This window comes from Trachurus japonicus, chromosome 19 (assembly GCF_045865225.1).
Source record: "Trachurus japonicus isolate A0001 chromosome 19, Traja_1.0".
NCBI lineage: Eukaryota > Metazoa > Chordata > Actinopteri > Carangiformes > Carangidae > Trachurus > Trachurus japonicus.
This window is the reverse complement of record NC_140925.1, coordinates 13,177,668-13,202,504: the sequence shown is the minus strand read 5'-3', so window position 1 is coordinate 13,202,504 and position 24,837 is coordinate 13,177,668. Positions and strand designations below refer to the sequence as shown.

The following is a 24,837-nucleotide window of genomic DNA, read 5'->3' as shown; positions in this document are numbered from 1 at the left end:
TCAGCCTGTGAAAGGAGGAGGAGGTTCACACCAGACTGAGAGAGAGAGGTGGGGGCATGGACTAAACTCCATAGCCCCTGGGAGCTCTCTCTACACACACACACACACACATGCAGATTAATCATATTATTGCAAAACATATCCATCCCACAGTCACTTCAGCTCTGACAGAGGTTATTAGCCTTAATCGACTAAGACGATTGGACTAATTCCAGTGTAGAGCTGCTTATGTCATGATTAGATTAATCACAGTTAATCACAGTCTTCAACTGCAAACAAGAGGAGGTGATTACATGGTTAGTTTACTGTAAGTTTAGTTTTTTATTTTATTTTAACATTTTAATCATTTTACATAACATTTTACATAACATTTCCTGACATATGACTTCATATGATAAGTAAATGACAGGCCGTTTAGCAGTATAAGTTACAATTAAAATAAATAATTAAATAACGAAATAAAATAGTAGTTTTAGTAGTTAAAATAGTAGTTAAAATAATAAATTAAATAAATTAATAAAAATTAAATAATATAAAAAATAATAGGAAAAAATGGGGAAATTTTTAAATAGGAATTTAATACCAAGGGTAGAAATAAATAGATAAAATAAATGGATTAATTAGTTAAATAAATCAAATAAGTAAAGTAAAAGTAAAAAATAAAAATAGGTAATAAAACACACACACATCCATACATAAACATATGCACACATAGATACACATACCTTCATGCACATACACACACATACATACAGTACATATAGATAGTTTAGGTTCACTTTATCCAGTTCACAAGTCAAATTTCAATCAGAGCAAATTAAACTAACATGAACACAAAGTAAAAGTGAGGTGTAAATAAAAGTATGTTGTAGCCTACTGCTGATAGCAACCATGGAAACACACAAGAGGAGGAAGAGGGGGGCGGAGCAACATCATCATCATCATCACTAGTTAGTGGTGGATTGTAAAAAGTTGACCCGAGGAAAGTGACTGAGAGTAAACAGATGTGGACTGTCTGCTGGCGTGTGATGTCACAACTCAACCGTGGTACAGTCGCACGCTGTCACACACACACACACACACACACACACACACACACACACACACCCTGTGGTGCTTATGCAGGCGGGGAGAAAAACAGCAGCGGTTGTTGATGGAGCTGGTGGCGTCTGGCTGCCAGTGTGCACAGAGCAGAGAGGAGACTGATGCCAAAACAAGTAAAGCTCAGCATCTGTCTGCTCATAACAAAGACTCATTATGGCTGCCACACATTACACACACACCGGCTCATTCCAGGGATTTCCTCCTGTTTTCACAACCACCACCTGAGGATGCCATCGCTTTTAAAAAATTTTTTATGGATCTCACTACCTCTTCTGCCCGTGACATGAATCTGATCTGTAGCATGAACAGTAGCGTTTCATTCACTTTCTATTTAAAGTTTTGTTCTCTGAGTTGACCTGAGGCCCAGCCTGCTCCTGTAAACCAGGCGTGTCAAACTCAGTTTAGTTCAGGGGTCAGTTACAGCGCAGTTTGATCTCAAGTGGGACAGACCAGTAAAATAATAGCATAATAACCTAGAAATAAAAAGAACTCTGAATTTTTTTCTTTGTTTTAGTAGATTATTAAGATGAACTATCCGTTTACAAAACATATTATGAACAACCTGAAGTTTCTTGAGAAAAATATGTGCAATTTCTTTTCTTTTCTTTTTTTTTAAGAGTGCAATATAGGGTGAGGACACAATCAAATAATACAGGGGTGTAACATGGGTGATTTAAATACAACAGCACAGTACAAACAAGACTCCAAATAGGCGAACAGAGAGAAGACAAGAGCAAAACAAAAACAAGACCGGACAACAACAAGAAACAAACAAAAAAGCTAGGATTCCTTCTCAAGAAACAATATGTGCAATTTCAACAATACTATACCTCTTCTGTCTTCTATGTAATTTTATCACGTAGCAAATTCATCCCATGGGCCGGATTGGACCCTCTGCCGGGCTGGTTTTGGCCCACAGACCACACGTTTAACAACCCTGCAGTAGCTACTACTTTTACTCTATCATAGAAATTGATCAGTTTAGGTCGTTATTAATGTGAAATGTACAATTGAATTGCACAACATTTGTTTAAATTCTAGAAGACATCTAATGCTACTTAAATCCGATATGTTCAACTTAATGCTACATTCGGTCAGACCTTTAATCACGACCGCTGCTGACTGATTGAATGTGTGATTATAATTCTACCACTATTCAGCTGAAAGTCATGCGACTCAGCCGGAGTTTCCCGATCTGCCGGTGCCCTTTCAGAAATAATTGGAGCAAACTGTTTCTGTTAAGTGGAGTTACCAGACTCAACTGTTGCCACACATCACATCTGAAGTGAAACAGACAGGAGCAACTTCATTAAAGGAGCTGACAGTTCCAAATCTCTCCATGTTCACTTCACCTGCTCCCTGTCATCTGTATGACATGTGATCAGCTCCAGACAGGTGGACCAATCAGAAACTGACAGCTGATCAAATCTAAAGTGCTAAATCAATTCCTCACTGTTAACAATCCGGTTCTTCTGATGGTTGAAAACTATTGTTTGGATGCTCATCCTCCATCATCATAAACTCAGCCATGTTAAGGTCGTCTGTGCTACTGTTTAACTGACTAAGACATAATATAAGACTTGTGCACAATTTAAGGAGTGTTTTTGCAGAAGTTTAAGTCCACAGAAATATATTATTGCCAGACTCATCTGCTGAAAAGCATTATGGGTATAAATTCCTCTCCTGTCTCATGTCTCAAGACTGATCAGACCTCTCTGTTTGCCTCGTCTGTAATCAGCTGAATGAAAATAACTGTGTTCAAGCGGTGAGGTCGTAGCACCCCCTAGTGCAGACAGTGTGTATTACACCTGTTCACCATGTTTGTCTTGTTTCTGGACAGGAGACGATCTGATGCGCTGCGTGGACCTTTACAACCAGTCTCAGTCCAAGTGGTTTGAGGAGATGGTCACAACAAGCCTGGTAAGAAATCCTGTGTTTGAACACCGCTGCCTTTGTTATTGACATATTTCAATATTTTATAATAGTTACAACAGCTTCAAAGTGCAAAATACATAATGTGAATATGTCATCTTGTAATACACTTAATGAACAGTGTTGTGATGCAGATGTTTATTGTATTGGTTTGCAAATTGTAAAATGACAATATTGCAGTTTAACCAGAAGATGTAGAGTATGAGACTTATTCAGAGAAACTACAGCTGCCAAATATTAAACATGAAAACACTGACACTAAAATAACATGATCAAAGAGAAAAAGGTCAGATATAACTGTTTCTATAATTATCCACAAGTTGATGATATATTATACATACAATGATATATTATATGATCACTATTAATAATATTTTTAAGAGCTGTGTAAAGTTCAGAAATGAATCTCCATTTTGAGATCTGTCAATCTAATGTTCAGTGATGTGTGTCATGGCCCATGGATTGACACTTTAAACGTTACAGTAGAGCAACATTAACTATAGTTGCTGTCAAATATTGGTTTTGCACCTTTTTGATGTGTGTGCATGATGGGATAGTGAAAGCTGAGGGCTTCCAGATCACACTGACTGTGTCTGATCAGCATGAAAAGAAGTGAAGAGCTGATTTTTCTTCTGCTCCTCTCAGGAGCTGGAGCGTCTGGAGGTGGAGCGGGTGGAGATGATCAGACAGCACCTGAATCAGTATACCACGCTGCGGCACGAGACCGACATGTTCAACCAGAGTGTGAGTACAGCTTCAGCTGCGTCCTGCCCTGTGACATACTGTGTGTTTGTTCAGATATCATTCCAAAGTCATTTTAAACTATTTACGTAAAAACAATATTTAAAGGGATAGTTCACATTTTGGAAAACTGGCCCATTAGCACAATCCCTATAGTTTTAGGAGTAGTTTTATTACCTTTAATTTTCTGTGCAAGCTACAAGTTACGACACAGAGTTGTTTTAGAGGTAAATGCAGAGACTGCTTGCTGAAAAACTGCCCTTGACAGGAACGCGCATCAGCTGTTTTGCATGAATTTACCCCTAAACAACTCTGTCTCGTAATATTCTGTTATTATCTCATAGTGTGGTGAATGTGCAGGTCACAACTTGTCCACTTTTGGAGTTGTTGGATTGTGTATTTGATGAGTTTCATGAGGGAAACCAAGAAATCCCATTAGCCTCCGTAGTGTAGCTCTGAGCAGCTCACGGCTCTGCTCCGCCGTTCTAAAAATAGCTTGCACTGACAATTAAAGGTAACAAACCTACTGCTAAAACTATAGGGATTATGGCAATGGGCCTTGTTGAACTATCCCTTTAAAAAACGTGTTACTCCCTGCCCCCTATTGCCCTTATTTTTGGTGTAACCTCAGAAAACATATAGGCTCTGTGGCATTCTCCTCCTTAGGTTGATTTTCTGAACTGGAAGACTGCTTGCCTATTTTATGGAGTTATTGGATAAAATCCTGTGTGCCCTGATAGTTGATATAAACATGCATCCAAAGAAAATTTGAAAATAATTTTTGAGAAAAAAAAAAAACTACATTTAACTCTTTGACTGCCAAAGACGAGTTATCTCGTCTTAGCGAATCCAAGCGTAGTCTGCCAAAGACGAGATAACTCGTCTTAGCGTTTTTTTAATGGCAACGCCATGTTGAATGTCTTGCCCTACTCCTCTGTGAAGATCAGACTTGTATCATCAAAATAAAGTGCAGAAAAACACATTTGGATTGAGAGATATAAAAACTATAGCGTGTTTTTCCCCCCTCACGGAGCGGAGCGGGTGTCTGACTGCAGCGCCGCCGCTCCGTGACACTCTGGCCGCCGGTGAGAGCTTCGGGGGCGGCGGCGGGGCTCATGGCGGCTCGGCAGCTCGTCGAAGCTCCGTGCAGCTCCGTGATACAAAGCACAAACGTTAGTAACAACAACCCCGTTGATCGCTCGTCGTTAGTCATCAAGAGCGTTTGGAAAGTCGCCAGATTTTGCGAGAAATCACTCAGATAGCAGCTTGAAAATCCCCGATCTAGTGTGGATGAGGAGCGGACGGCGCCGGCGAACGTGACGAGGAGAGCTAAAGGTGGTGGGAGGGTCTGTTGTGAGCGTACATGTCTGTGGCTGAGTTCAGGGGGCACGTCAGCCAGAGCTGCTGTGTGTGTGTGTGTAGATGTGTGTGTGAGACAGAGAGAGTGAGTGACACCGCTGCCTGCTGACCAGAGGAAGCTGGATCTGATCTAAAGCGCCGTGTTTCGGCTACAAAAACCTGTCGAACTGATCCGCGCGCGCGCGCACACACACACACACACACACACACACACACAGACACACACGCACGCACACACACACACACACGCACACGTATGCACACGCACACGTCACGTACGCACACACACTAAAAAAAAGAAAATAAAAAGTTGTAACTCAAAGAAAAGAAGGAAAAAAGGCTGCAGTAGTGTGTGTCAGTAGCTAAATATTTTGTCTATTGTCATCAAAAGTCATTTGTCAGTGTTGATTTAGTTGTTGTTTACAAGAGAACAACTGTACAGATGTTGAGGCATCACTAAAGCAAAATATAAAGGAGCCAATTGTACTGGTTCACCTGAAAATGACAGCCGACACAAAAACCTCTTTTTCTCAAGATTTTGGTGCCAAAATGGCATTTTGGGCTGAACTAACCTATATTCAACCGCCAATTTCACAAGACTGGAACAAGATAGAAACAAACAGTTTTTTTTCTGGAAACTAGAGACCCTCATCTTTCCTTTGATGGGTTGAATGTATATGTAGTAACAGTACATAATATATGGTAGGTCTACGGAAATCAGTCAAAAAGCTGGAAAATGCCTGGCAAGCTGGAGGAAGCTGCTGTGAGAATGGCTGGCAGTCAAAGAGTTAACTTCATCCATACTAGAAGAGTCGACAGATGAAGAAAAGAAGCAGAGAATGTGTGTGTTGATGTTGTTCCCTGTGTGTCCAGACGATGGAGCCGGTGGACCAGCTCCTGCAGTGTGTGGATCCCGTGAGGGACAGGGAGCTGTGGGTGAGGGAGAACAAGACCGGAGAGGTTCGGCCCGTGGACGTCGAGATCTAATCTCAGAGCTTTGTGAGACGCAGACACACCGACCTGAAGCCCGCCGGCCTGAGGTGTGACTGTGCCGGGGATCAACCTCACCCCCCCCCTCCCCCCACGCTGAGGGATGAGCCTCCACCTGCTGAGGGCGACGACGTCGGAGAGAGAGAGATGGGTTGTGATTTTCTGTTACACAAGCTGATGCTCGAGCGTGAGACTGACGACACTCAGATGAAGAAGCAGCGACGGAGACCATGTGACATGTAGATGTTCCTGCAGCTCTTTGTGCTTCTGCTCTGTGATTCTTTGACTCGATGATTTAACAGATGCTGCTGAGCTACATGGGTGTTTTATGACTGTGTGTCAGAACAAGGCTTAAGTATTTTAATATCACTATCAACCATGTGCAAGTATTGACCGTTTGCTAAGCCCCGCCCACTCTACTGCTGCTGTCAGCCCGGTCAGGCTTCTGTCAGTCAGCTCCACAACCTTCAACAGACCTTTAAATTGGACCAAAAATTAGAGGTGACTTTAGATAAAATAACTTATTTCTCTTTTTTTTCTCCTTTGAATGTTTTTTTTTTTTCCATAAATCAAACTTATTTGTTTGCTGCTTTGTTTGTTGTTGTAAAATACATTTCTAGCCCAGAGGCTAAAGTGTACTACACCAGGCTAAATCAGACTAGAATTATTCATATTTCCTGCTTGTTGATTTTTACTTTTTTCCTCCATGCACTCTAAACTGAAAGTTCAGATCAGTTTTGCTGCAGTGTTACTGTTCTGTTCCTTCTTATGGCAGAAATGAATTTTAATCAGCAAATGTTTTCTACTGAAAACTCTTTAGGCAGTTGAGATGATATGAAGAGTTACAGAGTTCCATGATGGAAGAATGAACCACGCAAAACACTGGACCTTGTTACATTCATTGATACATTTTTATATCAAGTCACTTAATATAGGTTGTATCTCTCTCTCTTTTTTTTCACCAATGAAAAGAAAGAACAAGTTTTGTAAAATGCTACAAGAAAAAATCTTTCTATATCATATTCCCAAATTGTGCAGTTTTTGTACAAACAAAGGAGTTTTTAAATAAGAAGCAGTGAAGCAACATCCAGCACAAGTTTGGTAGATGTTTCTGTAATGTGATCTAAAGAGCAGGAAGCAGCTGTTTGCTCTGAACTCTGGGACACTGGGTTCACTTCCACTGTGTCAGTGGATGGACATCTTAGTTCACTTTATAGTTTTCTAATGACAGGCCCTTTACCAACTGAATTCATGTTTGAGTCCTGAAGTTAGCAGGACATGCTTGATGGCACATTGTTTATTACACTCACTAGAATGTAGCTTCTGTGTTTTTGGGCCTGACAGGTGTTCAGCAGCAGCAGCAGCAGGGATTAACAAACAGTCAGTTTCTGTGAGCTAACATCCCATATCTGGCTACTGTTAGCATCTCTGAAAGAAAACATCATTCCTAATGATAATTAAAAATCAAACAATTGCACTTTATTCCCAAATGATTTTAATAAATTCACTGTAAGCCACTGTTCATATGAAAGAGAACTTAATCATTTTATTACTAATGGAAGTGAAGGAGTTCCATATTCAGGGAGACCTGGTGTAAATATGTGAGATGTGTGATTTGCCATGAGAGGAGGCCGTGGAGTGAAGTGTAAAATACATAAAGATATATAATATACAGACATTTGGTACTGCTAATATATGAAATCTAAGTGTTTTATATGCAAGAGGAGAAATGACAGGTCTACTGTGATATCTGCTTGAGTTGGTTAAGATGTACAAACAGCTCCTTCACTACCAGGTCTTATCCAGTGTTACTACTTAGTCTTATCTGACCACTGAGACACCAGGACTGAGATGTTTTTGTACATTAACAGCTAAAGGTTGGAATTTTTCATTAATAAAAATGAAAATATGTATCATACATCATAACATAAGCGCTGTGGTTTGTCTTTGTTTTGTATGTGAATAATCGGACAAATATGAGGAGAATAAATGAGAAACACATTTTATTTCTTATAAAAGACATTTTCACATTCATCAATAAAATATTTGTTACACGAACAGCAACAGTGAGAATAATGAAATGGTTCAAAGTTTAGACAAAGATACACTTAATTAAAATACACAGTTTTGTATTATTCTCAAACCCACATGCTAATGGCACCATGTTGAATATATTACATGGTAACAATAATAATAATGACTGGTTGTCAGTCATGTATCTTCTCTATATGACATGTTTGTGTGTCAGTTCCATGGAATTTGTTGATGAAGCCTCATGAAAATTAGTTGATTGTCTTAATTGTGAATGAAAGTTTGAACCAATTTGACTTTAAAGCATTTAGCTTGTAGACAGGTACATTGCAGCTTTAGGTGTGTTTCATCATCTTCATCATATCACATTATAGGAATTGGCTGATGCTAACCTGCTAACCTCCTACAGTAGCTTAGCCTTGTTACAGTTAAACTGAGGCGTCAGATGTCTTCCTCTCAGGCTGGACACTTGGACACTAGTCATGGGTCAGAAAACACATTTCTGACCATAATTTAAAAATACACACACATTAATTATGATGCAATATGACTTAGGCTAAATACCTACTATAAAAAAAATAAGGTGATGAAATTTCATGACTTCAGGCCATTACTCAACGCTGGGAGGAGAGATTGTGAGCATATTGCCTCAAACTGAAGTCAAGGACTATTGTCCTCTTCTCTAAAATGTTGATGCATAAGAAGATACATACTGTATAAGAACCAAAAAACAAAAAACAATATCCATGTTTTCCCCTGGAGGTCAGTGAACCAATCAGAAGAGAGGAGGCTGATCAAGTGTTGGATGCTGGGTCCACATGGGCGGGGCTTGGGGCCTGACTGTGACGTCACAACCTTTCAGAAGTCCTGAGTGATAAGGCTGTACTGTATGTGTTTCTCTGTGGAGGCTTTGATACTTCCACAATAGTAATGTAGAACCTAGAGCTGCTTTATAATCAAAGAACACATGGACATCTACCTTTGTACTGCATGGGACCTTGAGAATATACATGTTTTAAAAGTTGCACTGAAGAAGTTTAATTTGCACCTTACAAGCTACATCCTGAAGACAAGAGACAAGACAAATTCCATCTTATGTTGACTTTCTGGACAGTGCGACCCTCATAGTCAACTACCCAGCAGCACACACAAGGTCTCCTTCTCTATGCTGTTGAATTTAATTCAACAATAATATAACAGGGTGATAGAGCAATGCTACTTTTTGTCTGGCTTTGCTACTTACATTGTAAGTATATATAATATTTTATACTTCAGATGAAAAAAGCCTTAAAGACCTTTGTGATGTATAACAACAGTCATTTTGTGCATTCAAATAAAGGATTTGCTGATGATTTTTATTATGACCTGATGGATTATACATGAGTGCTCTTTGACATGTTGTTTGAGGAACAGTTTTCCATACGATACTAGAAAAGTATCCTGATAACCTGCAGTTGACATCTGACATTGTTGGTTCTGATATTTTAGGAATAACCGTGTTTAAATTAAAGGGATATTCGGGGCATCGTATAGCTCATTTAGTTGAGCAGGCGCCCTGAGTGTACTGTCCTCTCTGCAGCGGTTCCCCTGGCGACCCTGTCTCTCTCAACTGTCCTGTCAAATTAAAGGCAAAAAAAGCCCAAGAAAAAAGAAGAAGCCATATTTTCAGTGAGTTGTATCGGTGTGTGACAGTGTGTGTCTGCAGCTCTGCTTCCTCCTCTCATATGCAGCTGCACCTCTTCCAGAGACACGACACACGTCCACAGCTTGTTGACAATGAAGACAAACAGAGGGAGAGAGTGAACTCAGTTCCACAGCCCAGAGACACCTCAAAGCTCAATAAAGCTCCTCACTGACAGACATGGCAACCCGTTTAAAGAGCTGAAATAAAGAAGATCCACTGGGTCCCTGACAGAACCTGTGCTGTCAGAGTTCACACCACCAGGAGTCGTAGAGGACCGAGTCAACATGGGCCCAGTTCCCCACACTTCTAGTGGGACACATCACTATGAAGCAGGGTTATTATAGTTAACTAAAACTAAGACAAAAACTAAAACTACCAGTGAAAAAAGAATTTAGTAGAACACAATGCAAAAAATGCAAAACTAAACAGAATTGCAGATAACATCAGCTTAGTTTTAGTTTCCTAAAGTTGCAGGAAGAAAAGGCCACAGCTCAATATGGGACGACTTGGAGTACGACCCACAGAGTGATGTAACGTGATGATGACGGATGGGAACATAACGGGATGCAACTAAAAGGGGAAAATCCCACAAATTTGGAAGTTGATCTTCAGAGGTCTCACAGAGGATTTCTCCTACAACCTGAAAGACTAAATAAAAACTAGTCAATTCCTCAGAAATGAAAACTGAACTAAAACTGCCTAAACACTTGTTGAACTAACTAAAACTAAACCAGTGTTAGTATTAGCCTGCTCTTAACAACGAGAAGGAAGTTTGTAAAAGTCAGTGACTGACTCCCTCCATCACCGTGCTGATGACATCCCATCCTGTCTGATTGAGGAGCTCATTAACAGCCTGGTCGTCCTGGATCAAAGAACTGAAGTGGCCAAACAACTGTCCAGAAAAAAACATCCCTTTGATAATAATAAGGAGGAGAAGGAGATAAAAAGAAAACAAAAATAGTCTGATTTTTGCTATGAAATCTTTCTCTTGTGAACCAAATGTTATGTTTCAAACAGCAACTGCAACAGAATAATTGTATTTTTGATAAAAGGTGTTTAATAGTTATATAGCTCAGCAACTGTGACAGAATACATGTAAACAGCAACCACTGACACTGGTCCACCTGTAGGCTGTATCTGTGTGCTGGCATGTGATTTTTTTTTTCTTTTTTAAAAATCTTGGTTGAATATTAAAATGTATGAACACATTATGGTACAATAATTCACTGGCATTACTTGACTGTGGTATTTTTTCAGTGCCAGTATCAAAAAAACTGTATTGTGGTCATAATTTTGGTATGACATCACTATTCAATCTGTTTTTACACACAGATATTATATGACGAAGTGGATATACTGTAGCAGGTGTGTTACCACAGCTGTGCTCTTACAGATACACAGAGGAAGAAGTGACCTGATTGTTTAGTGAATCTGGAGTTTGATGGTCCTGATGCTTCACACCGCTCCATCTCTCCAGGAGCAAGAGGACTTAAAATCTAGAGTCACAATGAGCCGCCGTGATGTCACATCTCTACTCGATCATCAGCTTCTTCAGGGAGTTGAGATAGGCCGGGATGAGCGAGCTGACCGACTCATTGTCGTCATTCAGGATCTTCTCTCCTCTGCCCTCTGAGCCGGCGGAGCTGGGGGAGCGGACCAGGCCTGGGTACGGTGTGCTGTAACCCTGGAGGAGGAGCACAGACACCACTCAGTCAGTGTGTAGACCAACCACAACACAGGAAACAAGCTGCACCAGTCGTATTGATGGATGAAGAGGAGAACAGGGAAGACCTGGTTCAATTCTGGTGGAGATCCAGGTAAAGAGGAACTATGCAAGTCTGGTCACTTTTCCGCTGTTTTGCTAACCCTCCTCTTGGCCATGTGCATTTGTTTACAACTAAGCCGGCGAGAAATCAATCGAGTGGGACATAATGTTATATGGTAACATATACAATGTTACCATGTGTATATGTGTGTAGTCTTATCTGTCATAATCAAGAGATTACGGGTTACAGGACGCATTTGTGTGGCGGTGCCGCAGAGACGAGAGCTGAGACACCGGGTTGGTTTTCAGCCAAGAGACGCTAGGTGGAAGACAGAGAGCCTCCACTCTCCCTGGAACTAGTTACAAGTCATTGATTTAACCAGCACTAGGACTCTGGAGCTGTTTAATGAAGGTCAAATCCTGCATAATTCCTCTTTAAAGAGCTGGATCCTGGAATTTAAGTCACTTTCTTTATAATTTCCAGATTCTATGGAAGTCCTGACAGCAACTTCTCTTTTTCATCTGTGAGAGTTTTTCACAGGCTCCCTTTTCAGGTTTAAAAAATGTTTCACTACACTGAGTGTTTAAGAAAATAAAAATATAAACAATAATTGAAATAATAATTAATAATTATCAATTTAAATTAATATTACAAAAACAAACATTTAGGGGGAAAAAATATAATAAAATTAAAATAAACTTGAGCCTGGAAAAAACAGATAAATTGAGTTTCCTCTCGGGACATTTTTCAACATTTCATTTCATTTCATTTTACCAGGAAAAAATATTTGAAAGTTGATATAAAAGCTCAGACATATTGATGGTGCTTTATGGAGTTTGTGCAGTTTGGTGCAGATCTAGATGATGCTCCACATCTGGTGGAGGAACACACTGGATCTCCATCACACACAGATTAGGGCTCAGAGTGAGTATATATACTGTAGCACCAGCAGCATTCAGCTATTTAGGAATTATATCTTTAGCGACTGAAGGTTGAGAGCCAGGTTTTGAGCCTGAGGTTACTTACAGAGGAGTATCCTTTGCCGAAACTGCCTCTGTTCTTGGTCCTGATTTTGGTGAGTGCTGACTCAGCGATGTCGGCCCGCTCCTCTGCATCATCCAGCTCGTGGACCGTCTTCCTGTACTTGGCCAAGTTCATGTTGGCTTGTTCCTCCTGTAAGGACAAGGACAGTGCTGTGACGCAGAGATAGAGTCTGTACTCTGGGTGGTGTGTTTCGATGTGAAAGGACCGGGTGACGTACGGCCTCCTCCACTTGTCTCTTGTAGGCTCTCATCTTGTTCTGCAGCCGCTCCACCAGCTCCTGCATCCTCTGCTGGTTCTTCTGGTCCTCCTCCGACTGGAACAGCAGCTCCTTCAGCCGGCGCTCGTTCTTCCTCAGAGTCTTCACCGTCTCTGCGTGACGCTTCTGCTCCGAGTCCAGCTCTAGCTCCAGCTCCTTCACCTGAACACACACACACACACACACCACTAACTGTGACTGGTGCTCTCACTATCGATACAGAACATATCCATGTGTTCTGTCTTTGAGTCTTACCCTTTGATCAGCTCAAAATATTAAATGTCAAATTTAATTGAAATCAGGCTGCGATGTTGAAAATATCATACTTTACACATTGACTTTGTAGCAGTTAAACAACTGAAAATTGTGATCCATCTATGTTCTTTTACAAATGATATGAAATATTCCAGCTGACCTAACTGCAATCTATTGTGTGCACTGTTTACATTTTTTACCACACACTTAAGAGCATTATGCCTTATTATTAACAGTAATTTATTAGTAGTAGTATGTTTTATTATTTTATTACCCCCTCTTTATGTATTTTATTGCATTATATTGTGTTATGTTAAGGCAAGTGATATGTTGTGTTGTCTGTTGTGTCTGTGATGCCTGCTGCACATCCAATTTCCTTCGTGATATCAATAAAGCTGAACTGAACTGGAGAAAAAAAAACATATAGTTTAAAATGTAAAGGGAATGTGTCATCTGTAACTTTATGTCTTTTGGAGATCATTTCATCTTCCACTTGTCTCACTGTTCACACTATTTTGACCAGCGGTGCCCAAACTTTTGCATGCCACTGTGTATAAAACTTCTGTCCAGCGGTCTGGTGACAGAACATCAGGCTCTGATGCTGACACAGTGTGTGTCTTGGTACCTTTCCCTCCAGCTTCTGGATGATCTTCTTCCCTCCTTTCAGAGCCATCTGCTCGGCCTCCTCCAGCCTCCCGCTCATGTCCTTGATCTGAGCCTCCAGACCTTTCTTCACCCTCTCCAGGTGCAGCGTGTGCTCCTGCTCCACACGCAGCTCCTCCCCCACCCGGGCCAACTGACGTCATGACAAAGTTCATTAATGAGAGCCGTTTGTTAAAGTCCACTGACATCTCTTAGTAAACGTGTGTGTGTGTGTGTGTTTACCTCACAGCTGGCCTTCTTGATCTTGTCTGCAGATGCTCTCAGCTCCCCCTGCAGCTCCTCGTGCTCCTGCTGCAGAGTCTGGAGATCCACCTCCAGCTTCCTCCGACCACTCAGGGCCAGCTGGAACTGAAACATGAAGAGCGTCATGAGATCAGATGTAAAGACGTAGTCGAATCACAGACACAGGTTGTAACGTATAAAGCAGAAAATAGAATATCACCGGAAAATCTACAAAAATTGTTTGTTTTTAGCTCAGAGGATGACGAACACAGGAGAGAATTACATTTCAAACACCAGTTTGCACAGACAACTTTAAAACAGATGTGCATCTCTGTAGTTGGAATCAATGTAATGATCTCAAGACCTGTACAAATATATTCCAATTCAAGAAAACAATTAAAACTAGTTTTTAACTACAGTTTTTTATTTATTGTACTTTAATTTATTTTTATTTATCTTAGTGGGCTGGCACGGGACCATGGCATCGCAATTTCGTTCATCCCATGTTTTTAACATGTGTTGCATGACAATAAAGAGACCTTTGACCTTTGACCTTTATCACAAAGGTAATTAATGATTCACAAACTCTTTTTATTACTGTCAGATTGAAACTTTGTTGTGTTTTGTTTGTTTTGTTGACTTTATTGTAAGACTGTTGCTGAGTGACTGACAGATTATTCAGAATAATCAGGGGCAGGCAATAGAAGATGCATCTTCTCCCTGCTCCTTTCCAACCAGTGAATATCAAAGTGTTGTGTTTTGGTATCTGTGTGTAATTACCTCGGCTGGATCAAATAATAAAATGAAACTGAACTGAGACCAGATGGAACTTTCAGCTCTGCAACAAAGACGCTGCTCCTCACCTGGTTGTTGAGGTCTCCATACTTCTCATTGGCCTCCTGCAGCTCCGTCTCCAGGGTTTTGCGGACCCTCTCTGCGCTCTCCAGGGCGGCGCGAGTCTCCTCCCCCTCGCCGAGCAGCAGAGCGCAGCGTCGCTCGGCGGCCGCCTGCTCCTCCCGGCACTCCTCGTGGCTGCGCACCTCCTCCTCCAGCTGAGCCTGCAGGTCCTGGGACAGGGGGAGAGAACATTTCCCTCTGTGAGTCTCAGGCCGATCTAAAACCTCGGCTGTGGAGGATCATCATCACGTGACCCGCGGCAACCTTGATCTGCTGCTGCGTCTTCTTGCCGCTCTTGGTGAGCTCGCCGTTGCTCTTGGTGAGCAGGTCCAGCTGCAGCTCCAGCTCGTTGATGTCGGCCTCCAGCTTCTTCTTCAGCTTCTGCCCCTCCGCTCTGCCTTTCACCTCCACGTCCAGACTGGCCTGCAGGGACTCTAACGCCCTCTGGTGGCTTTTCCTGCCAGAGGAGACGGGGATTAATGGATGGAGACGAAGGTGCTTCAAGGATGGTGCACGAGACATTGCAGGGTTTAAAAAAACAGTTTGATGAAGCAGGTCTTACCTTCAATTATAAAGTAATGACTTTGTGCAGAGTAAAGAGAGATAGAGGGAAGGAAAATTCAATTGTGTTGCACATTATCTCTCACAGAGGTCATTCAACATCACAGAAATAAAAGACACATGGAAATAGAAGTAAAAGCACAGACTGGGGTAGCATGCCATGCTCTGTAGCTCATTTTGAATAAGTTGCTGCTCTCTAATGGTTTTATTTGGTGAACCAGTGAGGAGAGTATGGCTGTGATAATCAGCTTTGGAGGACAGAAAGTGTATATATACAAGACATGTATGTGTATAAGAAGGTTATTGACATGATACTTCAACATAAACATGTCAAGGTACTGCTAAACCTCCTTATACACATGTCTTGTATAAGAACTTTGTTTCAGCTATTTAGAAACAGACACTATGAACCCTTTTGCTCTACTCTCTGAGTCTTGGTTTGATGTCTTTGTTTTGAAGATGATGAAATGATGAAAGATGTTCTTGAACGCTCTAGACGAGACCATTCAGTCTTTATTTCCAAACAAATATAGAAGTTTTGTCTTAATTCAAGTGGAGTAGGTTTAGTTTCATTCACGTTTTCAAGGGACAAACACAGAGTCAATGGATCATGAGGTGAAAGTGACTGGTTCTTGAGTCCATAGACACATAATGTAGAATAATAACTGCAGGGCATTAAAGTAGCTTGAGTGCTGTGACAAGATGAGGTACCTCGCTGCTTCAGCTTCCTCCTCCTTCTCCTGCAGCCGTCGCTCCAGGTCTCCTTTAGCCTGGGACAGCTCCAGCTGCAGCCTCAGCACCTTGGTCTCCTCGGCCTGGAGAGACAGGTGTAGGTAGTGACTGGTGAGCAAGTGTCTGAATCACTCATCCTCACCGAGGTGATGGATGAAACATTAGCACTGAAAGATCAGCTAGATCAGATGCTGTTGCCTTTGACTCAAAACAGGGTCAGTGTTTGACTGGTTGTCTACATCTATGTCCTCAAATCCTCCTCAACATAACATCTCTGTAACATCTTCATATTTGGTCCACTTGGATTCACGTTTGCGGCGTCGGCCACACAAAACACAGTTTCAGCTTCCTACAAGTGACAGTGTGCAGACTATCACAGCTGAAACCATTGTCTATGCCACTATAATGCAACCCTGAAGTTGCAGCAGCAGCATTTCTAAAACCCTCAGTCATCAGAGCAGGAACACAGCAGAGGAGATGTGTTTTTAAACAAAGACACGGTGGAGTGGATGTATCCTGGGTGTGAAGCTGTGTACCTCCAGCGCCGCCTCAGACTCCTCCAGCGAGGCCTGAAGCTCCTCCTTCTCCATCTCTATCTTCTTCTTTGCTTTCTGGAGCTCGTGGACACTCTTCCCTCCATCTGACAGCTGGTCTGTGAGGTCAGTGACCTCCTCTGTCACAAAGAACACACACACGGCTGAATAACGCATGGGTACTGTTAGCCACCATTAGTTACAAAGGGGTATTCTGACATTCTAGCACATATGTAGCCTGTTACTTGCCCAATTTGGCCCATTGCCCATGCTCAAATTTTTAATCTTTTAAATTATTATTATTTTCTCGCTGCCAGCAATTGAATCAATCTTTCAATATTTATTTATTGTTGCACCTCTCCTGACCACAAATTAACATTGTGTTACATAGGGGGTAGGGTGGCGCTGTTGTCCTACAATGTCTGTCACTTTGGAGCATGTCCTGTTCTGTATGTTTAATGTTTCAACTTAAAGCTGTTGTCCAATTATATTACTATTCCTGATTTTAAAATGATTGTTCAAGGTGGTGAAGTATGCAGTATTTTGGTGTCATGGGGCATGTTGTGTCCAATGTTGTTATAATGCACATGTCTTTGAAGACATAGGCCTAGTATTTACTATTATTTTTGTACTTTTTACTTTTCGTTCTACTTTAAAAAAGACCAATATGGATGTTTTGTAATTTCATGCACTTAACAGTAAATAAACAATAGTGTTATTCATTTTCAAAATTACTTTGTATAAGTGTTTACTTTGTACGACAGAGTATTAGAGCCACATTGAGATTTTTTTTTCACAGACTTTGAGAAAAACTCATAGTTTTACGAGGAAAAAAAGTAATAATTTTAGGAGAAAAAAGTCATCATATTATGAGAATAAAGTCATAATTTTATGAGAAAAAGGCAACGACTTCCTCCAAATCCACCTGGTCCTTTTTGCGGAATAGATGCATTTTCTTGCATATTCTTTTCAAAGTTCTGATACTAATGACAATGTGGTGCTGATGATGTGCCAAAGCCCAACTATGTAGGATATGTGGTAGACTACTGGTACTCTGGTTGAGAAGAGTAAACTGTCTGCTACCTCGTTCCCAGAGAAGCACAGTAGTCTACGTGAATTTGTTGTTGTTGCCAGAACCATGCCAATACCGGCTCTCATTGTTTGTGAAACCTATACTTATTCTCATAATAATATGACTTTTTTCTCGCAAAATTATGACTTTATTCTCTTTTTTTTTTCTAAATGTGGCCCTAATACTCTGTCATAATTTTGCATAATCATGCTACAGGTATATTTCATTTAATGCACTGCAACATGAATGTTTAGTTTCAGCCTCCACCCTGATTCATTTTTGGCCCTCCACTCAGAAGACTTTGTGCACCCCTGCTGTAGAGAGTGGGATGGTAATGTCTGTGCTCTGTCGGAGGCTGTTGCCAGGACACCATTAGCGTAGCATAGCATCAAGACTTTTTTCCACTTGCCAACGCTCTAAATCAGCAGGTCATCAGCACACACACACACATACACACACAGTGATTGTGCTCTGTACCCTGGTAGGCCTTGTTCTCCCTGCGCTGAGCCTCCAGCTGCTCCAGAGACTCCTCGTGTGCCGTCTTGAGCTTGAAGAGCTCGCTGGCGTGTTGCCTGCTCTCCTTCTGGCAGCCCTCCACCTCGGCCACCAGCTCCTCGCACTTCTGCTTCCAGTCTCCGAGCTGCTTCTCCAGGACCCGCTGCTTCTTGTCCAGGGCCTGACCGCAGCCGCTGGCCTGGGACACAAGAGAGGGGGGGAAAAGATTCAGTGGTGACGACGAGCACGTTTGTGTCGCTGCAACGTTCAGACTCCTGCGTCTCCTGCTCCAACCTTCTCCAGGTCCATGCACAGCTCCTCCACCTCCCCCTGCAGCCTCTGCTTGGTTTTCTCCAGTGAGGAACACTTGGCCTGGGTGGCCTCTACAGCCTCCTCGGCCTCCTGGAGCCTGGTCGCCAGCTTCTTCCTGTCACACACACACACACATATCCAGTCACAGGGCCGTTGCTAGGAATTCTGGGCCCCCTTAAAGAATACTAAAGTGGGCCCCTCCCCCTAACTTTTCCAGTTTTTTTTTTTTTCTTAGACTACGTATGTATTATCATGAATTATTTAGCCTACTTTGTTTTGATGCTAATGCAGCATTACACTGCAAAAACTCAATATTTGTCTTATTTCTAGTCAAAATGTAATTCCTAGTCAAAACAAATCTGATTATACTTAAAATAAGACACATCATATTAAAAGTAGCTTGTTTTTAGACACTTTTTACTTCTTTCAAGCATATTTTCACTTGGAATAAGTAGAAAAAATCTGATAGTGGAGTGAAGTTTTTCTTCCTTATTACAAGCACAAAAAACATGCTTTCACTGGCAGATTTTTCTACTTATTTCAAGTGAAAATTAGTTCGAAACAAGTGAAAATGACCTAAAAAAAAGTTAATGTTTAGGTTATGAGTCTTATTTTAAGTGGAAAGAGATTAGCTTTGACTAGAAATGAGACATTTGGACAAGAAATAAGACAAATATTCTTGGAAAGATGTTGAGTTTTTACAGTGTACTATGAGTATTAGTCAGGGTCTTATGCAGAATAATTCAGTCATACAAAGATTAGACTACTGGGGTTTTTTATGGGCCCCACTGGGCGCTGGGCCCCTAGAATTATCATCACCTTTCTCCCCTATACAACGGCCCTGTCCAGTCAGAGCACTGAGATAAAGAGTCATAGTGAATAAAAGACACCACGTACTTTGTTTCCTCCAGCTCATCAGCGTGCTGGATGCTGTCAGACTCATGTTTGGTCTTCCAGTGCGTCACCTCACTGTTGAGCTTGGAGACCAGGCGCTGCAGCTCCTGCTTGCTCTCCTGCTCCTCCTCCAGCTGCTCCTTCAGAACCTCGCACTCCTGCCGCGCCGAGTTCAGGTTGCTGCCGATGGCCTGTTTACACTGGCAACAGAGACACCACGTGAGATCCACGACTCCGGGTGGAAAAAACAAAAAAAAACACCAGAAATTAAAATATTCATCAGTGATGTTTCCACACGGAGCTGGAACACAGACCTTGACCTCCTCGTCCAGCTGCTTCTTCAGATCCTCCACTTGGGTTTGGAGCAGAGTTTTGGAGCGTGTCAGCTGAGTGACTCTGGTCTCCGCCTCCTCCATCTGCCGACTCACATCTGCATTATCAGCTGACACAGGAACACTGACTGTTAGCATACTGAAGCATGTCATTATTAAAACATCTCACACCACATGTGCAGAGGAAGCAGAGAGAACATAAACATAAGTGTTCTGACTTTGGCAGAAGCTGTTGTGTGTGGATCATGAAGCCTTTAAGCTCGGACACACGTGACACTGCAGCAACATCACAGTTTTTCCACCTCTGTGTTTATCCTGTGCTCCCCCAGGCCAAGACCTTCTACTCCACAGTCGTGTGCCCCCACATTTCTTGACTTTGGATGATCTAACTGAGCGACCCTGCAGGTTGAGGGACTGAGGCAGTGGCGGTTTTTGCTATGGGCAATGTGGGCAAACGCCCAGGGTGCAATCTGTTTAACCTTCCTCTTGTGTTCAGGTCAGCACTGACCTGTTCTTAAGTTTTTAATGCATAAAAGTACCACATAAATTTGTTTATTTTTTACAAAATCCTAAAATGCTCTGGTTAAAATTATGACATTTGTGTTGTTAGGGTTACAACAATGAAAACAATAATGAAATCATAAGTGCAAACCAGTCCTTTCATGGATAAGGAAGACTAACAACGTAACCAAGAGATGAGAAACAAATGGGATGATAAATAATTGTTTTTACTATGTTTTACAGCTGATTTAAAACATGGGTCAAAACTGACCCTAACACAAGAGATGGTAGCAGAAAGCTGACACAAGGTGAAGGTTAAGGGCACATGGGTGAGTAAAAAAAAAAGGAAAAGACAATAACCGCCATTTGTGCCAACCAGTTTTCTGGACTACCACTCATTTCCATGTCAAGTCAAGTGGGTGCCTTATTTAGTGCAGACACATCAGCTTGCTGCTGATAAAGTCAGCAGCAAGAGGTTGTGTTACTGTAAAGGGATAGTTCAACATTTTGGAAATTGGCCCATTGCCATAATCGCTATAGTCATAGCAGTAGGTTCGTTACCTTTATTTGTCGGTGCAAGCTATTTTTAGAACAGCGGAGCAGAGCCGCGAGCTGCTCAGAGCTTTGCTACGGAGGCTCATGGGATTTCTTGGTTTCCCTCATCAAATTCATCAAATAGTACACAATCCAACAACTCCAAAACACTCTGGTGGACAAGTTGTGACCTGCACATTCACTACGCTATGAGATAATAACGGAACGTTATGAGACGGAGTTGTTTTAGAGGTTTCATGCAAAACCGCTGATTTTTCGCCAAACAGTCTCTACATTTGCTACAATTCTGTCTTGGCTGTTCTAAAAATTTTAAAATATCCCTTTAAGTCAGAATAAAATGTATTATTATATTAATACGCCCAGGACCCCCTCTGGTCTGAGGTCAGTGTACCTGTGAGCCTGTTCTTGGCCAGGCTGAGCTCAGTGAGCGTCCTCTGCAGGTCGTCTCCCCTCCTGCTGGCCTCTGACAGCTGCTCCTCCATCTTCTTCATCTGGCTGTCGGAGGACATCTGCAGCGCCACACAAACACTGACGTCACACTGGGCCGTCACAGATAAAAGCCTCTCTGAGGGAGGAAGGCATCAGAACTGGATCCTGACCTTGGCTTTCTGCAGGTTGTCCAGCGATGAGGCCAGCTCGTCCACCTCCATCCTCAGGTTCTGCTTGTCCTTCTCCAGCTTGGCCCTGGCCCGCTGCAGAGCCTCGCACTGTTCGCTCAGCTCCGCCATGGCGTCGTTGTGCCGCTTCCTCAGAGACACGGCCAGAGCTTCGGACTGGACCGAGGACTCCTCCAGGTCCCTCCTCAGACGCTGCAGCTCAGCCTCTCGCCTCTTGTTCACCTCCATCTGTTCATCACACACACACACACACACACACACACACACACACACACACACACACACACACACACACACACACACACACAGACATGTAGAGCACAACTGGAACCAGCAGAAAACCTGCATCAGCCCAGACTGAGGTTTTAAACACTCAGTTGTGTGGGATTTATTTAAATTTGACAAAATTACACACGGTGTAGGGATGGGTATAATTAAGATTTTAAAGGGATAGTTCAACAATTTTGGCAAATTGGCCCATTGCCATAATCCCTTTAGTCTTAGGAGGTTCGTTACCTTTAATTGTCGGTGCAAGCTATTTTTAGAACGGTGAAGAAGAGCCGCGAGCTGCTCAGAGCTACGCTACGGAGGCTCTTTCTCTGTTTTTCTCATCAAACTCAGCAAATACACAATCCAACAACTCCAAAACGCTCTGGTGGACAGCCTCTATAGCGTAGCTCTGAGCAGCTTGTGGCTCTGCTCCGCTTTTCTAAGAATAGCTTGCACCGACAATTAAAGGTAACGAACCTACTGCTATGACTATAGTGATTATGGCAATGGGCCAATTTGCCAAAATGTTGAACTATCCCTTTAACATAACTACTATTATCAATACTGCTTGTTGATCTGGTTCTTTCATTTTACTTTTATTTGTAATTGTTGTAAAAGAAATAACACAACAACCATAATGTTTTCTCTTGTTAGCATGTCTGAAACAAATCTACATAGCAGTGGTTTCCAACCTGTGAACTGGAACCAACTGGTGGGCCATTAAGGTATTGCAAGTAGCCAGACAATCCATTGAAATGATGACAGATAAAAAAAAATAAAACGCAATGTTTTCTTTTAATTGCTTCAAAACAAGACGACAGGACGTGGGTTAAAAGGATGAGTCAGGCGAATCAACAAAGTGGCCTCTGTCAGACAAGGAAGCCACTGAGCTGTCTCTGCTCTCAGGTCCTGAAAGTTCATCAAAAATAAAAAAGTGCTCTGAGGCGGCAGCATCTGTGTTGTAGTATACTGGGGTTGGATGTGAGCTGCCACTGGGCTGTAGTTCACCTGTGAAGCAGTGACTCCTCCTGCTTCCTCCAGTCGGTCAGTGAGATCGTCCAGTTCTCTGGTCAGATCCGCTCTCTGCTTCTCCACCTGACAAACACACACACACACACACACACACACAGTACGATGTGACACTGGGTCATCAGATTTATTTCTGTTTGACTGGTGTGTCTCAGCCTTTTGTGATTTCCATGTTTCCATTTGCGTTTCCTGTTTAACTCTGATATTCACATTGACAAGTTCTGGCCTAATTATCCAGTAAGTCTGTCAGTTAAAAAGGCTCCACCTAAAACAGCTGCAGCAGATGTGCTAATGATGCACGTCTAGTGTAACAAACATCAGACTGAAAACCTCATCTGCTCAAGCTACAGTAACAGTGTCTGCCTGCTGAACAGGATACTGAGCCACCCAGGGACCAATGGGAAGTGATCCTTCCTGAGGTCAGAGGTCAGGAGAGTGGCTGGTATCCAATCAGAGCAGTGAACTGTCCAAATAGTATCTGTGAGCTGAGCTGCTGTTTCCTGTGGATCTCATCCAAAGCTTTCTTCACTGCTGGATATCTCATAATGTGAAGCTGCTTTCAGTCTGTTGTTTTCTATGTAGATTCATCAGAGCCAATAATGGGCCTGTTACAGGCTGCTGGGATGTGGGACTGCTATTCTTTATTTTCAAATTCCTGATTCATGTTTGACAGGAGAAGTGTCACTGGCTCCACATGTAGAGGAAATATCCTTTTCTTTTTTTGTTTTGTTTTACATCAACAGGTATATGGACATACGATATATGTATATATCCATTAACATGTGAACTGTGAAAAGCAACACTCACTGACATATTCAAGTTGTTATTAGGAGCAGCTCTGGCTCAGGAAGAGGAGCGGGGTGTCATCCACTCTGCACATCCAAGTGTACATGGGCAAGATACTGAGCAATGCATATAATAATGTCTTTTCTACAATAGCAACAGTTACCCACAATTACTGCACATTATAGATATTTGAAGTTTTATGAACCAAATGCTTCAGGAGAAATAAAGAATATAAAATACAAACATTAAACAATCCACTCTGGCTCCAACAGCATAGTAAAACTTATAATAAAAAAAAATTCCTAATAAAATGTATAATACATAGTGTATATATAAAATGTATCATAAAACTTGACATCAAAAGGAATATAATATAATTTTTATAGTTTTGCCTAAGATGTGCAAAACAAATAAAATGCAACATGATGCAGTGCACATGGAGAGGATTTATACCTCAGGGCCGTTAGAAACACTAACACTCTGCAGTTGTTTTCTTTTCCAGCTGATCTGAGGACAGATGTAGCTGTTGTTGGGGCTGCTGTGTAAACGCTGCAGTGTCAGGCCTCCATGACAGCAGAGAGAGACACAGACATCGGCCCACCTCAGCCACAACAAGGGAGGACAGAGAAAACAGATGAGACCGAGGGTCTCACTGAGTGTTGGACAGTGGGAGTGTGAGAGCACATCTGCATCACTTCATTCTCCAAAGTGAACAAGGTCCTTCTCTGAGCCATAATAACAGTCTAATCTGTGCGAACACACCTTTAGATACATTTATGTCCATTAAATTACACAAGTCATGTAAGTTTATAATGAAGCGCATGAACTTTTAACCTTCCTCTTGTTAGCTTTCTGCTACCATCTCGGTTTACTGTATCCTAGACTTCTAACCACCTGAATCTAAAGGCGATGGTGTGCACTCAACTATGTCATGTGTTATATGAAATAGGTGGTTACCTTCAGTTAGAAATGTGAAACTATGAGGAAAAATTTGCATCATGTTTATACTGAATCATAATGGATTTAATAGTTAAAAGGTTGGTTCACTCAAATCACAAAAAAGACTCTATACAAAACACCCACAGATACCTGCAGAGGTAAAGACAACATCCTCCCTCTGTGGTGAGTGAGGCTGAGGAATATGACAGCATGTTTGATATGGAAGGTGTCAGCTGTGGCACGTCAAACACACAGTGCAGCACAG

General features: G+C 41.9%; 2 protein-coding genes across 3 annotated transcripts in view; one reads left to right on the top strand and one right to left on the bottom strand.

Annotated features, from left to right (window-relative positions):
• Positions 1-6,975, top strand: part of gas7b (growth arrest-specific 7b) — a 69,510-nt gene extending 62,535 nt beyond the window's left edge. The window contains exons 12-14 of the mRNA XM_085760999.1: positions 2,945-3,024; positions 3,682-3,780; positions 6,010-6,975. Coding sequence (XP_085617125.1) covers positions 2,945-3,024; positions 3,682-3,780; positions 6,010-6,123 — 293 coding nt within the window. The 3' untranslated portion in view covers positions 6,124-6,975. The remainder of the gene's footprint in view (positions 1-2,944; positions 3,025-3,681; positions 3,781-6,009) is intronic.
• A 3,759-nt stretch (positions 6,976-10,734) lies between these two features.
• Positions 10,735-24,837, bottom strand: part of LOC146967571 (putative uncharacterized protein MYH16) — a 48,813-nt gene continuing 34,710 nt past the window's right edge. Inside the window, exons 8-23 of one of the 2 annotated variants that reach the window (XM_085761458.1) lie at positions 22,827-22,913; positions 21,531-21,776; positions 21,323-21,440; positions 19,858-19,985; positions 19,547-19,743; positions 18,632-18,764; positions 18,320-18,536; positions 16,774-16,910; positions 16,217-16,320; positions 15,209-15,401; positions 14,911-15,114; positions 14,048-14,173; positions 13,788-13,958; positions 12,869-13,069; positions 12,634-12,780; positions 10,735-11,525 (exon numbers count right to left, since the gene is read on the bottom strand). In XM_085761458.1, coding sequence (XP_085617584.1) covers positions 11,373-11,525; positions 12,634-12,780; positions 12,869-13,069; positions 13,788-13,958; positions 14,048-14,173; positions 14,911-15,114; positions 15,209-15,401; positions 16,217-16,320; positions 16,774-16,910; positions 18,320-18,536; positions 18,632-18,764; positions 19,547-19,743; positions 19,858-19,985; positions 21,323-21,440; positions 21,531-21,776; positions 22,827-22,913 — 2,562 coding nt within the window. In that variant the 3' untranslated portion in view covers positions 10,735-11,372. The remainder of the gene's footprint in view (positions 11,526-12,633; positions 12,781-12,868; positions 13,070-13,787; positions 13,959-14,047; positions 14,174-14,910; positions 15,115-15,208; positions 15,402-16,216; positions 16,321-16,773; positions 16,911-18,319; positions 18,537-18,631; positions 18,765-19,546; positions 19,744-19,857; positions 19,986-21,322; positions 21,441-21,530; positions 21,777-22,826; positions 22,914-24,837) is intronic. The other variant, XM_085761459.1, reaches the window with a different exon arrangement.